This window comes from Sinocyclocheilus grahami, unplaced genomic scaffold (assembly GCF_001515645.1).
Source record: "Sinocyclocheilus grahami isolate Dianchi unplaced genomic scaffold, SAMN03320097.WGS_v1.1 scaffold1115.1, whole genome shotgun sequence".
Classification (NCBI taxonomy): domain Eukaryota; kingdom Metazoa; phylum Chordata; class Actinopteri; order Cypriniformes; family Cyprinidae; genus Sinocyclocheilus; species Sinocyclocheilus grahami.
The window spans coordinates 321,130-341,317 of NW_015506294.1; the positions used below are offsets into that span (position 1 = coordinate 321,130).

General features: G+C 35.8%; 1 protein-coding gene across 1 annotated transcript in view; it reads left to right on the forward strand.

Moving 5' to 3' along the window:
* The window catches only part of LOC107566935 (PHD finger protein 14-like), a gene marked incomplete at its 3' end in the record, with an annotated part of 23,664 nt that extends 3,939 nt beyond the window's left edge, over nucleotides 1-19,725 (forward strand). Inside the window, exons 2-5 of the mRNA XM_016252512.1 lie at nucleotides 10,963-11,122; nucleotides 11,868-11,979; nucleotides 14,017-14,158; nucleotides 19,619-19,725. Of these exons, the coding sequence (XP_016107998.1) occupies nucleotides 10,963-11,122; nucleotides 11,868-11,979; nucleotides 14,017-14,158; nucleotides 19,619-19,725 (521 nt within the window). The remainder of the gene's footprint in view (nucleotides 1-10,962; nucleotides 11,123-11,867; nucleotides 11,980-14,016; nucleotides 14,159-19,618) is intronic.
* Nucleotides 19,726-20,188: the final 463 nt, after the last annotated feature.

Consider the following 20,188-nt stretch of genomic DNA (forward strand, 5'->3'; position numbering starts at 1 on the left):
GGGGGGGGGGGGGGGGGGGGGGGTTCATATACGATTCATCCACAAAAGTTAGGGAGCATGAGCAATGGCGTTTCTGAAAAACTGTTTGTATCAAGCAATTTTGTAATTTTTCAACTAAAAAAAAAGTTTAATTCTAGGAGCCACTGGGTTGGGTCATTTTTAGTCTGAAGCTGTCATTGGCGTTATCTAAGTCAAATAAGCTGCACTTTCAAACTGATCGCATGTCTGAGTTAGAAAATGGTTAAATCTGTCACTGGCTCTGCCATCCTGGTTAGATGACACATATACAACAGCAGCGAGGGATCCATTCCAAGCACACACTCTTTCTCACGCACGCACGCGCGCGCACACACACACACACACACACACTAGTGTTAATTTCGTTAATGAAGACTATGACGAAAAACTTTACCAAAAACCTCTTTTTATTTTTGTCAAAAAAAGGAGACAAAATGTTATTGCAGACTGCTCTACAAGCCTCTTCTACGCGAGTTTTCATGAGTGCGGTTGCCAGATATCAAGAATTCTAATCCCCGAATCAGAACTTTGCTGTTAAATTGATACATTTTCTGCCCAGTGTGTTTTCCTTATTTTAAGCAATCTGGCAACCATGCGCACACGCTCGCTCCTCATTGCGGAAGCGCCACCGCCGATGATCTGAAAACACGGACAAACAAGCTGGAGTTTAGCGATCTAAATAAAAGTGTCACTCAGCTGGTCTGTGTTCTGTCGAGATCTCGACTGTATTGTTTGCGTTTATGATCCATGAATAAATGCACTTACTCAACCGCTGTTGTTTTAATAGAGAAATTGACTATTGCAATTTTGGACCATTTGGAATTAGGAATTTCACTGTTACAATATTTTTCGTTTGTTTTAGCTGTTTTCGTAATGTAGACAGAGCTATTGCGTAAGTCTTTGGTATTGATTTATATAACAAAAAGCCTATAATAAATCAGTAAACTAGATGAGGTAAAATACACCATGTGTACCACAGATTTAATTGACTAAAACCTGACTAAAATGCTCATACATTTCATTGAATAAACAAAAACAGGACAAGTTTGTCTAAATATGATAACTACTGTATTGGCCCGAATATAAGACGACCCTGATTATAAGACGACCCCCCTTTTTCCAGATGTACCTTTTGGAAAAAGGCTTTTTAAAAAGCAAATATTGTTTTTTCTCACTAAAACACATTTTGTCTTCAATTATTTTCATATTGCATATTTTTCCTATTTTAATTTTTGTTTTGAAAGTATGGTAAAAACTGGTAAAATGTACCAACAATCACATTAAAAAAATATACACTTTTTGATATACCATTAAAAAAAAGAAAACCGGTAGCTCATCTGAATTAGGACATTTAGGCTATCCATCTAATAGTAGCCTACCAAAATCTTAACAGTAGAAGTTAAATCTTACCGAAGTCTTCAAATCTGGGTACTGTCTTACGTTTTAAAATCACAAAGGGAGTTTGGTCCCATCAGGCTAACCTGACAGTCACAACTCATGCAGCTGTAAGATTTTCTTTTTCCTTTGTTTTTACTCACAATCTTTACAACACGCATTACATTACATAATTCATAGAACACTCGTTTTATTCATATTTGGCACCACCTATTGTTGTGGGTGTATTATTGACATGTCAAAGTCTAGACCCTGAATATAAGACGACCGCGTTTTTTCAGATGTATTTCCAAAAAAAAAAAACATCGTCTTATATTCGGGTCAGTAATGTAAAATGTACATTTGAGTAAGAATATGACTAAATTAAAAATGGCTGCCAAAATGAATACTGCTGTACGTTCAATTAGTTATTATTCCTTTATTTAACCAGGAAATCACATTGAGATATTGCTGTCTCTTCTTCCAGTGAGATCTGGTCAAGACTGCAGCACATAAAGTTTAATACAAAAAGAATCACAGATACAGTACCACAAATCACAATTCATAAATAAAATCAGATCATGAAAAACAATTACAAGTAGCCTTTAAGACATTATACAAAAGACATTTAAAAGTACTTAATGTTGGAAGTGTGTCAAGATTAATTACATTTTGCTATTCATTCCAGGCCCAAGCAGCATAAGCGGAGAAAGCACATTTACCAAATTTTGACAATACCCTTGGAACTATTAACCGAATCCAAGAACCTGATCTAGTACAGCCATTTATTTATTTATTTACAAAGAGGCGCTCCCCACCATACTTGATCTGGTCTGCAATGGCTATTCAGGCTAATTATGAATCCTTGTTTTCTGCCTCCGACTTGTTTGTTGTTTTTATGTCCTTTAGTAGTTCATTAAAACAAAAAGAGGAATTTTACCGTCTGTGTTGTAATGGCCGCCACTGTCATTCAGTGGAGTGAGTTTATTAAAACCGTTCCCCAGTAAAAAGCATCACATCATTTAGTAATGGCTTTGCACTCATTGGAACACCAATTACCATGCTGCTGGTATTGATTTCAGTAAGACCCTAATGAGTTCTGGACCGTAAAGTTAATTATTTCCCCAAACATGTGCAATTCATTTAAGTTGGTTACTTGCTTAAATGTTGTTTTTTTTTGTCAAATTTAGTCCTCAGAGAATATTGTTTTGGTTTTAGTTTGTTTCATGTTGTCTTCTTCTTTGTCTCACTTTGTTGTCTTGAATAAGTTAGTTCAATTTGCATATCCAAATTTATGCTTGGTTAATATTCACTAAAATAAGCATGAAGAGTTAATTTGCAAAAACGGATAACTCTGTTTTTAAAAATGTTCAAAAATCTTTTTTTTTTTTCACAGTTTTTTTTATTATCCTGCATTCCAATTAATATCAATCAAACTGCAGTTGGGTTGTTTTGATTAAATAATAATAACTAAAAAAATACAGCTAACTAACACAATAAAACACAATAAAAACATGATTTATGAAAATTAATAAAAGCTGAGTTATCTGTTTTTTCAAATAAACTCTTCATATGTTCATTAGGGGTGTGATAACGCATTGATGCATCATAATTAATCTAAATACTCAATGTTGAATGTTATAATTATAATGACTGTAATGTTCAGGGAATTATTTATTCTTATCCATATCAGTTTCCTGAATTCAGTTGTAAAATAACTGAGAAACTTGAATAATGACAACAAATCAAACCAGACTCATGGCAAATTTGAGATTTTATGTAATCAGCGGGGAGTGTGCGTACACTAAAACCCACGGCAATGTTCATATTTATAGAAACAGTCTTTGATGTGGAAAAGTACTTGCCGCTACGTCAGGGTCTGAGCAGGCGTACGCACTTTTCGTTGTGGCAAAGTTGGAGTACTGCAGGTATTTGAACATCCAAGCTGCAATAATAATAAAAGCGGTGTACGCGCAAGCACCGAATTCATCATAAACAACAGAGATGCAGTGTTAGAAATGAATTGTGCACTGTAGTCAGATTTTTTATTAATGGGAGTTTTTGCGAGATTAAACTGACCTTTTTAGTAATGTTGAGACAATTGGTGGCTGACTAAATACTTTTTTGCCCCACTGTATTTACTCGCTTTCTGTACGCAGTTTATTCCATGTTATTTTTTATTTTACAAGAGTCTTGATTTACTACTAATGCGTAAAATATATAAAAAAAATCATAAACGCTTCTCAGACTGTTTTGTCTGTGTAGCCTATAAGAATGTCGTGCGAAAACGTTTTTAATATATTCTGTTTAATAACATTGTTGACTGTTTTTATTTATAACATCTGCTGCTTTGCTTCTGTGTAAATGAATAGAGACATCAGCCTTAAACTTTGTTTTTGTCATTTTCATCAGTATAAAATACACTGTATATTTTTGTGTCAGTACATTATTGGCACATTTGAGCAGCATTAGTAAACAGTCTGTATAAATATAAAGAAATGCCAAATGACATGCAGGTTTTTTCAGACTGGAGACCATACTCGTGTAATAATTGATTTTATTATGATATGAAACGTACAATTTTTCTTTCAATTATGTTTTTTTAAAGTTTTGCAAGAATTTTGTGATACCCTACTAAACTTTTTATTAGTTGTCATAGGAAGTGATTTTAAAAGTAGGATGGCTTATGTTTTATAAGATTACTGAAGATTGTATTCGTAATTCGAATGAATTCGTAGTTTATTCTTACTTTTGGCCAGCAGGACCTCAATTTCAGGCTCAATAAAGTGTTTTTTTTCTCTTTGCTCGTCATTCTCAAGGATAGAAATTCGGACATCGACGTGTACTCTTTTATATGGTGATATTAATTAGGGGGAGTTTACAAGGCGGAGATCTGAAACAGTTCAGCTGCGCACAATTTTAAAATAATTTGCGATTTATAAATCTCACATCTGGAAAAGAGGCGTATGCACGGATTTTTTGTGCGTATGTTTGTTTTCACTGAATTGCACGTACGCAAATTTGAGAAATGATCTTAGATCAGATTTAAGACTATTTCTACGCAGCATTTTATAAATGAGGCCCCAAATTCAGTCATTGTCAGAGTAAATATATACTAACTGTTATTTTACTATTAATTATATACAATTATAGTATGTGTTAATATTTTGAATTAGATTTAGTTTTTATATTTTCATTTTGAAATTTAATTTATGATCTAGTGATTTTTATTTCTGCGCTTTTGGCATTTTTTTATTAGTTTTTATGTTTCTATCTAGCTTTAATTGATTTTTCAGTTTTAGTAATTTTAGTACTTTAGCATAAACTTATTTCAGTTAGTTCCCAAAGCAACAATTCCCTTTTTATTAATATTTAATTTTATTTCAGCTTTATTTTATTTACATTTTTTTTCAATTTTAGTTAACAATACTGGGTCCGATTGCTCTTTACAATTCTAGTTACTTCCTATTCTTTTCATGTTGTCAAATAAACGACCAGTCTAACTACATTAATTTAAGTCTCAAATACAACAAAACGCAGTACGTTGGAAGCTGTAGCCTATGCATTTGATTCTCTAAAAAAACTAACTCAGAGGCATTCATTAACGGAATAGAAAGTCATGAACAAACATATTTAAAAAAAAAAAGAATTGGAATGGTTCCTAGTGTAATCTAGTGTCATTTGTAACTTTGTACATTTGATGTAGATCTAATGTATTTTGGAAAACATTGTTTACTTCTTTACTCTTAAAACTTGGTCTAGTGCAAACCAGACTAAAACAAATGATTGGAGACTAGTCTGTCTTGTGCTTTTAGCTATGTATTTTGTTACAGGAATAATGGCTTTGTTTTCCCCCTTTATATCATGTTGTGTTATGACAGTTTTTGTGATAGGTCTATGTTTTGGGAACACAGTGAGAGGCTTTGTGTGCTGAACTGCCTTAGTTTTATGAATAAGTTTCTCATCAGAAGTTAAACAGTTTTGCTTGAAGGTATTTGCTATGCGGAGTGTAGCAGGATGTATTGAAACCACTTTGCACATGTATTTTCACACTGGTGCACCTGGTAGAAGAACTCACATTATCCCTTTGTACAGATGGGTAATTGCTAAATTAATTCAGGTTAAGTATTTTGCTCAAGGTTAAAAACATGTTTCTCCCTTGCTCTATCTGATCTTCCAGTCCTCAGACCATAAGCACTGTTCCCTTGCTTCCTGTTAAAGTTTCAGCTTGCCTTCAAGGTGGATTGTATTATCACAATGAACCTGCGATGCATGTGACCCTAGGCTGCTGGGTTGTGGCTCTCTGCCTCAGATGGTGTGCCTGTGGGTTTACAAGGTACCACACTGCCAAAATGACACTTTAGGCCTAGTAATTCTTGGCTAGAATAAGTTACGGTGTGGTGAAAAAGTATTTGGATTTCTTCTGTTGTTTGTTCTTGTTGCTAAATAGTTTCCATTGTTCATGGAATGAGTCTCAGTGTCACATAATATAGTCAAAACTGAGAATATTCAACCATCTGTGCGTCATCTCAAGTTAAAGTTTAATTGGGTAATGCGGGAGAACAATTATCCAAAACACAGAATCAAGTTCATATCTGAATGGCTAAAAATAATCAGATTTAAATGTCTAAGATTTGAATCCTTTGGAAAGGATGTGAAAGGACCTAAAAACGTTTTACCGTTGTGCTTTTAGAAATGCTCTTAACCCGGGGTGCTTCAGGAGTGGTTATTGAACTGTATAGTTTGATTTGGTTTAAATAAAAAGTATCTCATTGTGAAATGTTGTAACATTTGGTTGTTTTATGATATGCAGTAGTTAAGTATGTAATGTGTTCAATAGCTACATGCCGGAGTAGTGAAAACACTTTTGACTTTCATTGACTATTGGAACAAAGCATTTCAAACACTGCTGAATAAACCCGATTTATTAAGCAAATTCAAGCCTTTGTTCTTAAAAAGGTGCCTTGCTGAATCACATTGGTTTCATCCCAGTACAAAACCAGCTTCACAGAATTAAACAAGTATTAAATTAAAATGTTATCTGGTTTGATAGAACCTTGAATTTTTTTCATTTAATTTCTTTTCACTCACCTCTTAATGAGGAAATGATTTATTCCACGCATTGCTGGTTATGAAAATGATTGTATTGTTTTGTGAAAGAGAGAGTGCTGGTTTTCAAAAGGCTTTTTTTTTAGTAACTGTGAATCAGTTTTGCTGATTTACATCATGGCAGCTACCATTCGTAGCTTTTACCTCATCTTTTTTTTTCCCTCTCTCTCTTTCTCATCTGCCAGGTCTCTGGGCTCTAATTGGCCCTATTCATTCATTCCTGTGCCCCCGACTCGATTCTGTTGTTCCTCTCTGTGGTCCTACTTTGCATGCTGACTTGGCTAATATTTGAGCTATTGAATAAATCGACTTCATCCTGGATGAAAAATATTAGCATTTAGGGAAGAAACGGAGTGAATATAATTGAAATACATCGCTGCACTGAACGTTTACTCATTAATCATTTGACAAAGACAGAAAGAGTCAAAGAACTTCATATTAAAGCAATGTTCTGGCTTCATGGAGTAAAAGTTGCAGTTGGTGATTACCCCTGAAAATAATTTTGACTTGTCTCTTTTTTTTTTTTTTTTTTTTTTTTAGAAGTGAACAGAGTCTTGCAATAAACTTTAAAATACACTAGTTATAGTCACAAGTATAGCATAGCCACATAATTATTTACTTAACATTTTTGACAACTTACGATTACCCCCGAAAAAAAATTTGACTTGTCTCTTTTTTTTTTTTTTTTTTTTTTTAGAAGTGAACAGAGTCTTGCAATAAACTTTAAAATACACTAGTTATAGTCACAAGTATAGCATAGCCACATAATTATTTACTTAACATTTTTGACAACTTATTTTTAATTAAATAATTTAAATTTTTCATGAAAGAAAACGCTACCATTTAAAAGTTTGGTGTCAGTAAGATTTACTTATTTATTTTTAAAGAACTATTTATTGAGCAATAATGGATTACATTGATGAAAAGTGACAGTAAGGAGTTTTATATCATTACAATTACTTTTGCATTGTTACAAATTTTTTAAAAGATTAAAATTAGTGCTATTCTTTAGAGCAACATTCATATGAGCAAGACCGCACCAAATCAGCATATTAGAAAGATTTCTGAAGGATCATGTGACACTGAAGACTGGAGTAATGATGCTGAAAATTCAGCTTTGCTATAACAGGAATAAATTACATTTTAAAATATATTAAAATGCAAAACAGTTATTTTAATAGTAATATAATATTTCGCAATATTGCTGCTTTTTAATTGTATTATTGATCAATGCAGCCTAAATGAGCATATTTGCTTATATTAGCTCATTTGAAAAACAAATCGTACCTCAAAAATATCTTATTCACATTGCAGCCTTTAAACGTGGATACTGTGGATACTGGTTCAATTCTGTTGTAGGTGCCTGTAGATGACTTTAATTGCAAGTTTTGCTAAAAAAATAAAATAAATTAAAGACCTTTGTGCAAATATATCACAATCTCTTCAAGGAATCATTTGCTTGATGTCAGAACTGTAATGAAGTTATTTTGTTCCCTTTGGCTATTAGAGATGCAAATAAACCAACTCGCTGTAATTTTTATAGTGTGCAGATAAATTATTGCATACCGACATTATTTGCAAATCATAAGAGTGAAGTTGAACACCTAACCAATAGATTGTTGAAGAACACACGCACACACAATACCAGCAGTCTTTGCCTCATTGTCTGATTTCAGTTATACTCTGACACACATCAGCCTAGCCTGTTAACTCATTCTGAAGCCAATCTTGAACCTTCCTCCATTAAATCTTAAAAGCGTTCCTCTTGATTTTGTCACCACCCTTTCCCAGGTCGCTCTTTAACTGCCAAGCTCGTCATTTCTGACAAGGATAATCTTCTCCTCAGGGATTATGAAGCTCTCCTATAGTCATCAGTTTTTTCCAGCTTAGCTCATATTAGCCAGCACCCTGTGGCTTAGCAGGTCCAGCTTTGTATCTGAGTTCAAAAGGAACATCGGAGATTTGCTTGACGGTTCAGCAGTAAGTCCGTTAAACCAGCAAACTGATCATTGCGAGCTTCAGCCCCATGGTTCAAAGCCCAGTCAGTAATACACACCCAACTGTTGCCAGCAGTGTTCCCATAATACCTTTCTTTAAGAAAATAAATGTCAGGCTGGGCATCGTAATGGCACCCATTACTGCTTGGTTCAAAATGACAGCAAGATGAGGATACGAAAGCCTCTTATTTGCTCCCACTAGTGGTGCGCTCTTCACGTGCCCTAGGGTTACCTGTGTTTCTTTTTGGGAAAAGTGACCTTGATGATTCTGGCAACCATAAACATATTTTACTTCACGAAATTGCACACACTAATTTTCCCCCTCTGCTTTAATATCTACCGCTCCCAAGTTCTGCTGTGTTTATCACCACAAACCTAGAAGTTTTAGCCTGCTGGTTGGGACTCAAGAGAAAAGCCATGTTTAAGCATTCTCTGCACATTTTGCTGTTTGGGTCTTTTGTGGTGAGTATGCAAATACCTGAACTTGTATTTGCTTGTCTCTCTCTCCATTTCTCCAATGCCTGGGGGCTGGTTTGCTGTATTAGGAACAGGAATGTTATCTCTGCAGTGTTGAGAAGGAGCTGATTGCTCTCCTTATTGGTGGCATGGAGCACGTTTGCTGAGTGTAATAGGTGTCATGGTACTGTAACCTGATCAGCACAGTAATTGTCTTGGCGACCTGAGAAAATTAAGGGGACAGCATTAAAATGCTTTCGTTGGCCCAATGCTTCCATCTTTGACTTGTGATGCTACCATTTGATCAAATGGCCTTATTATTAGCTTTTTCTGGGAAAAAGTTTTAGCAACAAAAGCATTCTGTGCTCTAGATTTCTTGGTTTTTTGACATTTGTCATGCACGCTTGCTACATCAGTCAGCTTAGCACTAAGGTTATTTTATGCTGTAGTTTAGATTTTAAATGGCCCTACCAACATTTTCACATTCCTACCTAAAAAAAATCACTTGGTTCCAAACCATAACGTCATGAAGCGACGAGAATACTTTTTGTACGTGCCATTTTGGAGAATATCCGCTGAATATCCTCTGAACGCAAACTGCGTACGCTATTCTTTGTCAGCCGCGACAGTATTCTCATTGACAGTAAAAGTATTCTCATTGCTTCATAATGTTACGGTTGAACCACTGATGGCAGATGGATTATTCTGGCGATGTCTTTCATACTTTTCTGGACCTTGACAGTGTAATTTACTTGGCAGTCAACGGGACAGTCACAAGACTCCCGGTTTTCATCCAAAATATCTTAAATTGCGTTCTGAAGACGAACTAAGCTTTTACGGGTTTGGAACGACATGGGGGTAAGTGATTATGGACAAAATTCTCATTTTGGGGTGGAGTATCCCTTTAAATAAAAATCTAAAAGATATAAAATATCTTAAATAGATCTAAATAGATCTAAAAGATCTTAAATAGATATAAATAGATCTAAAATATATTAAATAGATCTAAATAGATCTAAAAGATCTCATTTTAAAATAAATTGTTATTTTGGGCTTTCTATTCATCATTCCTAGAAAAAATATTACGGTTACCGCGGAAATTTTAAGTAGCACAAATGTTTTCAATATATGCATATTTGTGCATGTACTGCACATATTCAGTATTTTTGATTGTGAATAGTTTACAATGTAACAACTTTATAAGAAGAACTGAGCCATCAGTAATATTTAGTACTCAACATTGACTTTGGCCGTTTCTCAATATGCATTCTTATGCAATCTCTTGTGTTCTCGCGCATTAACCATCATTAACTGTCATTTCCGATACTCAAGAACGCAAGTACAGAGGACACATGAAAGTGCTCAGATGTGTTCTTGAAATCGAGGATGCACCGAATGCAGACTTGAAAGAATCGAACTGTAGGAAATCCCAAAAGACGCTGCGTGCGAATGACGAACGGAAGCCTGTAAGCTTCTCATTCTCGCTTAGAGATTACCACTGCTAGCTCACAAATATGTGACGACTCGTTAAAGTAAACATTTGTTGTTTTGTTTTGCATAATTTTAATAAAGTGAGAAAGCCTCTCGCAATTTTTATTGGCAAATTAAAAATAATTTTAACATTGGCAAAGAATATATAACATTATACATAGCCTAATCATTTTCACAAATACATACAGTAAAAAGCTATAAAATAATATGAAAATATTGTCTATAATAAAATTAACTAAATGTTTAAAAAGCGTTAAGACATTTGTTTGTGACGTTTTGTTATTTATTTTGCATTGAGTGCTGCAGTCTCCCTCCTTATAACCTGCTTAGACTGTCAGTTGAGCAGCAAGATCACAGCACATCTCAATTCTCACAAGGATGCTTTCTGTTTTCTCGCGTCCTTCTGAGTTCGTTCGTTCAAGGCAGCCTGGCAAAACCGGTCTCCACGAGAACACAAGTCTGTTCTTTGCATTCTTGGAATTGAGAAACAGCCTTTCTTTTTTTTCTTTTTTCACAGGTTGTTATGGTGTCGATGGTGAAAGTGACTCTATCATGAGTTCGGCCTCGGAGAACTCGACAGAACCGTGGTTCTGTGACGCGTGCAAGAATGGCGTCACACCCAGCTGTGAGCTCTGTCCCAGTCAGGACGGCATCTTCAAAGAAACTGATGCGGGGAGGTGAGTTTGAACCGATGCTTGGTCTGATATTATCCTTTGTCATCATTAGCACACTCATTAAAGGCACAGCCATCTTTGTCATACCTTTCATGTTTGAGTTACTCCTTTAATTGTTGTATATCTGTTGAAAGTTTTTATACCACCCTCTGAGCTAAGATGCTGGAAAAATGCTAAATAAGTGAAGTACTTGAAGAGGCACAGGTATATGCAGGATGAGTGAAGGAGAGAAGAAGTGGTGGATTTGGCTTGGAGGGAGAGAGGGATGGGGCTGAGAGAGAGGGAGAGGAAGAGAGAGGCGTCTGAAGCGTGAAGACTCAAGCCACGTTATCACTGATAGTGCTCCTCAGCCCGCCTGCACCCAAATTTACTACTTCACTAGAGCATGAAAAACACAGCAAATTAAAGTGTGGAGCGTGCGCTCACCAAAGATGGATATCTTTATATTGGACTTCCTAAAGTCTGCATTTGAAATTCTGTCACACCGAATGGTCAAGTTAGAGAGTACATTTGAACCTCTTCTGAATGGCTTGATGGTTATAGCAGTTATTCAGGGAATAGTGAATAGTCTACCATTAACTAGATGCTGCTTTGTTCTGCTAATGGTGGACCTCTGAATTAATTTCATTAACGAACATATGATTTGTTATTCAGCACATGAAGTGAATAAGGAACTGTCCTTATACTATGATAATTGTAAAAATAGATATTATGGATGAATGCTCAACTTTGCTTTGTTCTGCTGAAGGTGGGTGCACGTGGTGTGTGCCCTTTACGTTCCAGGGGTCGCATTTGGAGACATTGACAAGCTGCGACCTGTGACACTCACAGAGATGAACTACTCAAAGTATGGAGCAAAGGCAAGTACCAAAAGTTACTTATGACAGACAGCTAAAAAATAAACTAACATTACCTCAAGAACAGGTTATTAATAGTGGCAAGCCAATATGATAATCAGTATTTGAACATCAACCACTACTGATCAACTTACCAATATTTATTCTTTTTTTATTATTATTATTATTATTATTATTCTGCAGCAAAGTGCACCAGACTGTTAAATTCTAAAATGTTATGAAATATACAATACACAATATGACTCTTCAAGTGTTTGGGGTTGGTATAATTTTTTGAACCACGAGTCTCTTATACTAACCAAGACTGCATTTATTTGATCAGAAATACTGTAAAAAATAGAACTTTAACTTGAAAATGTAATTAATGGTAATTTGATATGATGGTAAGCAGACTTCAGTATCACGTGATCTTTTAGAAATCATTCTAATAGGCAAGGCAAGTTTATTTATATAGCACATTTCATACACAATGGTAATTCAAAGTGCTTTACAGAAAATAAAAGGAAATAATAATAATAAAAATAATCACAACAATAAAACAAGGAATTTAAAAACTTTGAAAATGATTTAAAAATTGATTTAAGAGGTTTAAAATGAATTTAAAACAGTTAAGAATAGAAAATTATTATACATATAATATAGTGCAATCAGTTCGGACATCGCACAGTGCTCATTCAATAAATGCACAGCTAAACAGATGAGTTTTGAGTCTGCATTTAAATGTGACTAATGTTTTAGCACATCTGATCTCTTCTGGAAGCTGATTCCAACTGCAGGTGGCATAATAACTGAAAGCGGATTCCTCTTGTTTAGTGTGAACCCTTGGTATTTCTAACTGACTCGATCCTAATGATCTGAGTGGTCTGTTAGGTTTATATTCAGTGAGCATATCCGCTATATATTTAGGTCCTAGGCCATTGAGTGATTTATAAATGAGTAAAAGTACTTTAAAATCAATCATAAATATAACTGGAAGCCAATGTAAGGACCTGAGGACTGGTGTAATATGCTCAGATTTTCTGGTTCTAGTCAGAATTCTGGCAGCAGCGTTCTGGATTAGCTGCAGATAATATGCTGATTTGTTGCTCAAGAAACATAAAAACGATATTTGTGGAAACCAAATAATTGTTGTTTTTTTCCCCCCAAAATTTAAAATGAAAGTTCAGAAGAACAGGATTTAACATTAGAAATTGGGTTACGTCACTTTTGATCAATTTAATCCATCCTTGCTGATTAAAAGTATTCATTTAATTTCTATAAAAAAATAAATGTTCCTATTCCAGACTTTTTACCGGTAGTGTATATGAATATATGTATACCTTTATATCATATTATCACTGTTAGATTATCACAGATTTACAAATGGCTGATTAATTGGTGCTTGAAAAACTGTTTTCTTTCTTTCTGTTTTTGTCTTGACACTTTATTTAAAAAAAAAAAAAATAAAAAATACATTTCTGATAAAAGATGTGAAATGCTGATTTCCTTTTCTGAGCAAAGGGCATCTTTCACTTCCCTCCCAAGAATTTCTGTCGACTGTAGACATTTTGACATTTACTCTATCTGACATTATTTTATGTGTCAGTAAGTCAGAAGAGGTTCCTTTTACTGGGAAGCAAATTACTTTAGAAGCACTTGAAAGGCTTTCTTTAATGGTTTGTGCTGTACATGTGAAAAGAAATTACTCCTAGAGAAAGGCTATTATTATTTTAATTTTGAACTCCAGTAATTGGAGAAAGTCAAATGGGCTTTTAGAGACTCGTTGTCCACCTTGTCTTAAATATAGAACTATACAGTAAATGAATGTGGGACTGTTATAATGGTGTTTAAAGATCTTTTTTTTTCATATTAAAGCTGTGTTACACAATCAGCTTTCGGTTTACCTTTCTTGACTTTGCAAAAATAGAAATAATCCTTTAGAGGGAAAGTAAGAAGATGTGAAGTTAGTAAATGCTAGAAAGTTTTCCCTGTCATATTTTCTTAGTAGTTTTCTGTCATTTGCTGTTGTCACAATGCCCTGTTTGGGTTAATGGTTTACAGGAGTGCAGTTTGTGCGAAGACACACGCTTTGCTCGAACAGGTGTTTGCATCAGCTGTGATGCCGGAATGTGCCGCTCGTTCTTCCACGTTACGTGTGCTCAACGAGAAGGGCTGCTGTCTGAAGCTGCTGCAGAAGAGGTCAGTGTGTGGTCATCCTCTTTGAACTGCATTATTTCATGTTTTTCTCCAACTTCCCCACAGTCGCATTCTTGTGATGCCAGCTTTGTAATGTTTAGAGTCATGATTTTAACATTCCAGCTCTTATCTAACTCTTTTTAAAGGATTCCTCAAAAAATAAAAATCCTCAAATCCATTTCAAAGCAAATACTGAATTTTTACTTCTCACCCACATTTGTTCCAAAACCTGTTGGACTGACTTCTTTCTGTGGAACTATTTTTACTGTAATGAAAATGGATGAGGACTGGGGTAACCAAGCTCTAAAATGACAACATCATAATGAAAGTATCATAAAAATGGTCCATTTGACTTATATATGGTATAAAAGTTAGTTTATTCATCAGAACAAATTGGGAGAATTTTAGCATTACATCACCTGCTCATCAGTAGATCCTTTTCAGCAGTTAATGGGTGCCGTCAAAATGAGAGTACAAACATCTTATAAAAACATAACAATAATCCACAAGTAATCCACACAGCTCCAGTCCATCAAATAATGTCTTGTGCAAATATATTGATGGACTAAATGTAAGCGGACAACAGGGGATGGACTTTTCATAATTTCAGCGAATTGTTTTAAATTTAAAATGCAAAAAAAAAATTCTTACATCACGCGGTTTCTCACTTTACTGTGAAGGATATTTTTATATAGGTAACTTTGACATTTAAATACATTATTAATGTAATCAACTTCACAGGCTCTCCAAGCAGATGTATAACCACTTTTCTTCCATGCTTAAACAGTTGCATGGTACTAAGATTAGGTGGCTTTTTCATTGGAGAAAGCAATATTATGAACAGAGGACACATATTAAGACAGAAGCAATAGTTTGAAGTTAAAAACATCTTAATGATGAATTTGATTATTGTGATGTTTTTATCAGCTGTTTGAACTCTCATTCTAACGGCACCCATTCACAGCATAGGATCCATTGGTGAGCAGGTGACATAATGCTAAATTTCTCCAAATCTGTTCCGAAGAAGAAACCAACTGATCTCCATCTTGGATGGCCTAAGGGTGAATTAATGTTCATTTTTGCGTGAACTGTTCCTTTAAGAAGATTCTGATTCTCTGTCAACACGTGTTTTTCACATGCACATTTGAAGTGCATGTGCGAGAGTTTATCAAACAGATACCTATAAGCGTAAAGAGAGGGCTCAGAGCATGAGAGCAGGTCATCCAGTTGAACAAATTCCCAGCCCAGGCCGTGGTCACAGACCATCAGCCTCATGGCTCAAATATGCAGTCCATATTGGAGAAGCATATGATGGTGGCGTTCAGCACAGATAAACACTGGCGAAAGTGCCTACTCACTGCAATCCACTTAATTCAGTCAGCTGTGCAAAGGGCCTCATATCAACAGGTGAGTGGGCTGATAGCATCCAGCGAGACACCTTAAGCCTAAATGATTCTGTGGATGACGGAAAATGGCTGCGCCCTCGAGGGAGGGGGAGAAATGCTATGCTTGTGACAAGGAGATGTGAGCTCAGCAAGAGAAACTTGCTGCGAACGTCTCAGCTGCAGAGATTTGAAACTGCTGAAATAGGCTGACATTGTTCTAAGATTCTCTCCCCTTCCATAGAAAGCTGTTTCTGAGAAAGGCAGATCTGCAGTCCCCGTCCATTCCTGGAAAAATCCCGCCAGCCTTACATCAGTCATTGTCTTGCCCCCCCAGCTTCAGCTCCCACATTCTCTGCAAAATGTACTTGTCCTTTAAAAGGGAGGGGGATTTTTACAGGCCTTTTGTGACTGGCTATTTATCACAGCTATCAGAGAATGCGCAGACACCGATGGTCTATAAAAATCTGGAGCGCTGGGCATCATTATCCCAACAGCCAGAAAGCATGAGCCTGTATTTCAGAAGATACTCCCGTTTCCCCCGTAATCAAATGGTACATTAGAATTATCAGGCATCTAGAGCACACAAGCACTTAAAATGAAACCTGCAGCAATTGTGCCATGTTAACAATAGTGAGGTATTTGAGATGATGGGAAATATCTTGAAATAACCTTAATCAAATCACTCAGAGATTTTGTTCTTAAAGACTTCAGCCTTTCCCTCACATTTGTCCAAGTTGCGCGCATTTTAAGAAGTAGGTTTTGCACCACAGCCAATAATTTTTTTCATGCTTTTAGACATCACTCTAGACATCACTCTGATTTTGCAAGACATTGAACAGTTTTATTGTTATTTGTTGTTGTTGTTTTTGGTGTTGTTTTTGTTTCTTTCAATTTATTGGTTGTTTGAGGAATTGCCAAATTAACACCCAGGTTGACCAGTGTTCGTTTCAAGCAGGTTTTTCAACAGAAGGGAATTGGTCCATGACCAAACTTAAGAGGATTTGTTAATCATGTTGCATTTCATACTAATTTGAAACAAAATACAATACTAATGATACCATATTATTTTAAAATTTAAATTATTTCAACCAAGCTAAAGAAGCCCATAGTTCAGCTTCTTGTTCCATTGTTCTATTGTCCCTCCCAGAATAAATGATGAAGTACATGTATGACTGTGTACATTAAGCATTATTGTAATGGCTTTGGAAAATACACTATCACTCAAACTTTGGGGTTGGTAAGCCCCCCGCCCCCACACTTATGCTTCTCAAGGCTGCATTTGTTTGATCAAAAATAAAGTGAAAACACTAATATTGTGAAATGTTATTACAATTTAAACTGTTTTCTATTTTAAAATGTAATTTATTCCCATCATAAAAAGCTGAATTTTCAGCATCATTACTCCAGTCTTCAGTGTCACATGATCTTCAGAAATCATTCTAATATGATTATCAATGTTGAAAACGGTTGTGTTGATATTTTTGTGAAAACTGATCTAAATGCAAAACCTGCAGAATCTTTTTCCATATTTTAAGATTCTGAATGTTTAGATTCTGCAGATTAGTTTTAATATGGTAAAATGTGTTACTGAGAATACTGCAATTGTACTTGTAACAAGAAAAACAAATCAAACTAATTTGCCAGAAATTATTATATTATATATACATTTTATTTAAATAACATTTATTCAAAACTAGGGATGTACCAAAATTGTGGCTGTCAAAAATGGTCGGAAGTATCTCCAACTTTAACAGATCTTTAACATGGATTCATTTAAGCATGACATTATGAATTATTATTTTACTAAGACGACTAAGAAGATTACACACTAGTCTGTGACGTTCTGTAGTATAAATAGTGCGAGTAGTGCGTTCACTGAAAATTCCAAAAAGAAAACGTGCACTTTAAATACCCGGATGATGCACTTAAATAACTGAAAAAACGAAGTGTGAAATGATGGACACTTCATGCATTCACCTGCCGCAGCTTTAATTACGTAGAGAAGGGGGAGGGACTATCAGACTCTGATTATGAATGACAAAAATAACCTTATATAATTAATACACTACATGGTTGAGTACATAGTGCATAAGTACATAATGCATAAGTACATAGTGTATAAGTGCATAGAGTATCATTTGGGATGCAGCTCTTGTCCATGCAAATACAACTTTTATTGCATAAAAATCAACTTGAGAGTGTTAAGTATGTGTAAGTATGTCAGTAAAGCAAGAGCTGTGTCTTAAAGTTTATTCTAAAAGTATGTAATTTTTAAATTAAATGTGGGACTATTTTAGATAAAAAGTCACACTAACCTATGTAAGTTGGCGTAATTGCTTATATACACATTAACTGTGACGAGAAAAACAAAAAAAAAGCACTTTGATTTTGTCTTTTAGTTTAGTGAGTCAAATTTCCATTGCAGTGCATCACTGTTCAAAGCATTTTCAAGATTATGGGGGTAGTGATGTGTGGAATTTCACAAATAATGACCTCTCAAATTGTGCACAAATCTGGGGAAACAAATTTTGTGACTACCTAGAAATAATCAATCGACAAGTTCAGTGTCTGTGGGATGAACCACTGGCTGAGGTCTGAGGGGAAATGATAACTGAAGGCTCTTCAGACCGATGGAATTAAATCTCCTCAGTCAGAGAGGGTCAGGGAATGTGTGTGGATGTGGTTTGCGGTGACAATTTCTGTACAGTTCTCTCACCATGCCACCCATGTTCTGCCCATGCTGAGGTTTCTTGTCCATGTTGAACTGGTTAATGCTGTTGGGTTGTCCCGCTTTGTTTTGGAGCTGAGGCCCAAGGGACTGTCCTCCGCACTGACCATATGAACTACTGTAGGGGCCTGGAGCACCCATCATTCCCATCTGAGGGGAAAAAAAGAAGGAAAAAAACTATCAAGAATGAAAAATGAGCTAGTATATCAGTCTCAAAGGTTTCAGTTATGACAGAATCTGATCCATCATCCTGGGCAGAATCATAAACCATCAAAGATGAGCTGACAAAACTGAGAATGCTAACAGCAAAACATCAACAGATGAGAAACAATCATTCAGCCTGTTTGACACTCATCGCATACGCATAATGTTAGTAACAATGCCGTATCAATTCTGCAAAATAACCCTCAAAACAGCAGCTTGAAATCTAGAAGAACCCAGTAAAACAAAACAAAAAAAGAAAATGTCATTCCCTCTTTTTTTCTGCCCATTTCCTGCAGTCCAGGTTGTGCAATCGCCTGTGAATCAACAAAATGGTGCGCACAGTTCCTCGTATGAGGGAGTAGAGAAGGTTGTTCAAACTGAGCTCTGTTTCAGTGTGAAGGATCACATCGCATTCAAAACAAAAACGCATCGATTCGCTACAGGAGGCCTTTGTTAACCCACCCGAAGCCGTGTGAGACATTTTTTTTTATGGATGGGAGCTTTTTATTTAACTTGTTTTGGACTGAAGCATGCAACACCCGCTGAGTGCCAGGAAACAGTTTGAAAGATCAAAGACAATTTTTTATATAACTCCGACTGGATTCGTCCGAAAGAAGAAAGTCATATACACCTAGGATGACTTGAGGGTGAGTAATTTATGGGCTAATTTGCATTTTTGGATGAACTAACCCTTTAACTCATCAGGCCTATGATCTATTTTTTTAGAATCAGCATTTCTCAACCCTCTTATGATAATATTTTTCGCTTTTTCATTTTAATGGGCAAAACTAGCAATGATGCATTTGCAGCATGTGAATTGCTGTCCCTAACATATTTGAATGTGCCTGCGGAACAGCAGGCGGTATCAGACAGTGATCGTGAGACATGCATCCCGCTCTGTAGCCTTGCAGCTAGGCACTTGCCCTCCAAATGAGTGATGTTAAGAGCAGATGTGTAGAGTAACCTTGGGCACACACTCCATTAGGTTCTAGCAGGAGGCCTATCCTCTATCAGCGCACTTTCTCTCCCTCTTTTTCTCTTAACGTTCCTCTTTTTTCACACTTTCTCCCTCAATCTTCCTTTGATATACTTTTTCCTGTACTCTGATAGCAATCTCAGTATCGATTTGTTCGTGTCTGTTGATATTCAGAGCGGAACATGAGGATGATTCAGATCCAGGACAACATTGTGGAGCAGAAGAACCTTAAAGACAAGCTGGAGACTGAGCAGGAGAAGCTGCACATGGAGTACAACAAGGTCCGTCTACTATTGACACTCCAGGCTCTAGCTAGTATCTCTTTTTTTTTTTCATTAGCGCTTGTCCGTAGCACATTTGTTTTGGCCATTGGTGCTTAAGCAGAGGCACGCACACCAGGAAATAACGATGCGCTGCTGGAATATTATCACAAGAGCAGGCGGAAAAGCTCCTAAACAGCTACTATATAATGCCAGTTATGCTTCAGTCTTTCCATTAACTATACAACTGTGAAGTCTCCTTTTAAGCTACTTTGTGCCGGACCAACTGCAGAGAGGAATAGAAAAGCAGGGCTGTTGTATAACACAAGGTTATTTTTGTTAACGTAAATTCAGATGAATAACATTTCTGTTAACTAAAATGGGAAAAAAATGGCAAAAGACTGAAAAATTAAACTAAAGCTACAAATGGAAATGCAATAAAAAAAATAGTGAGAGTGAGTTTAGCAGTGTATTTTTGATATTT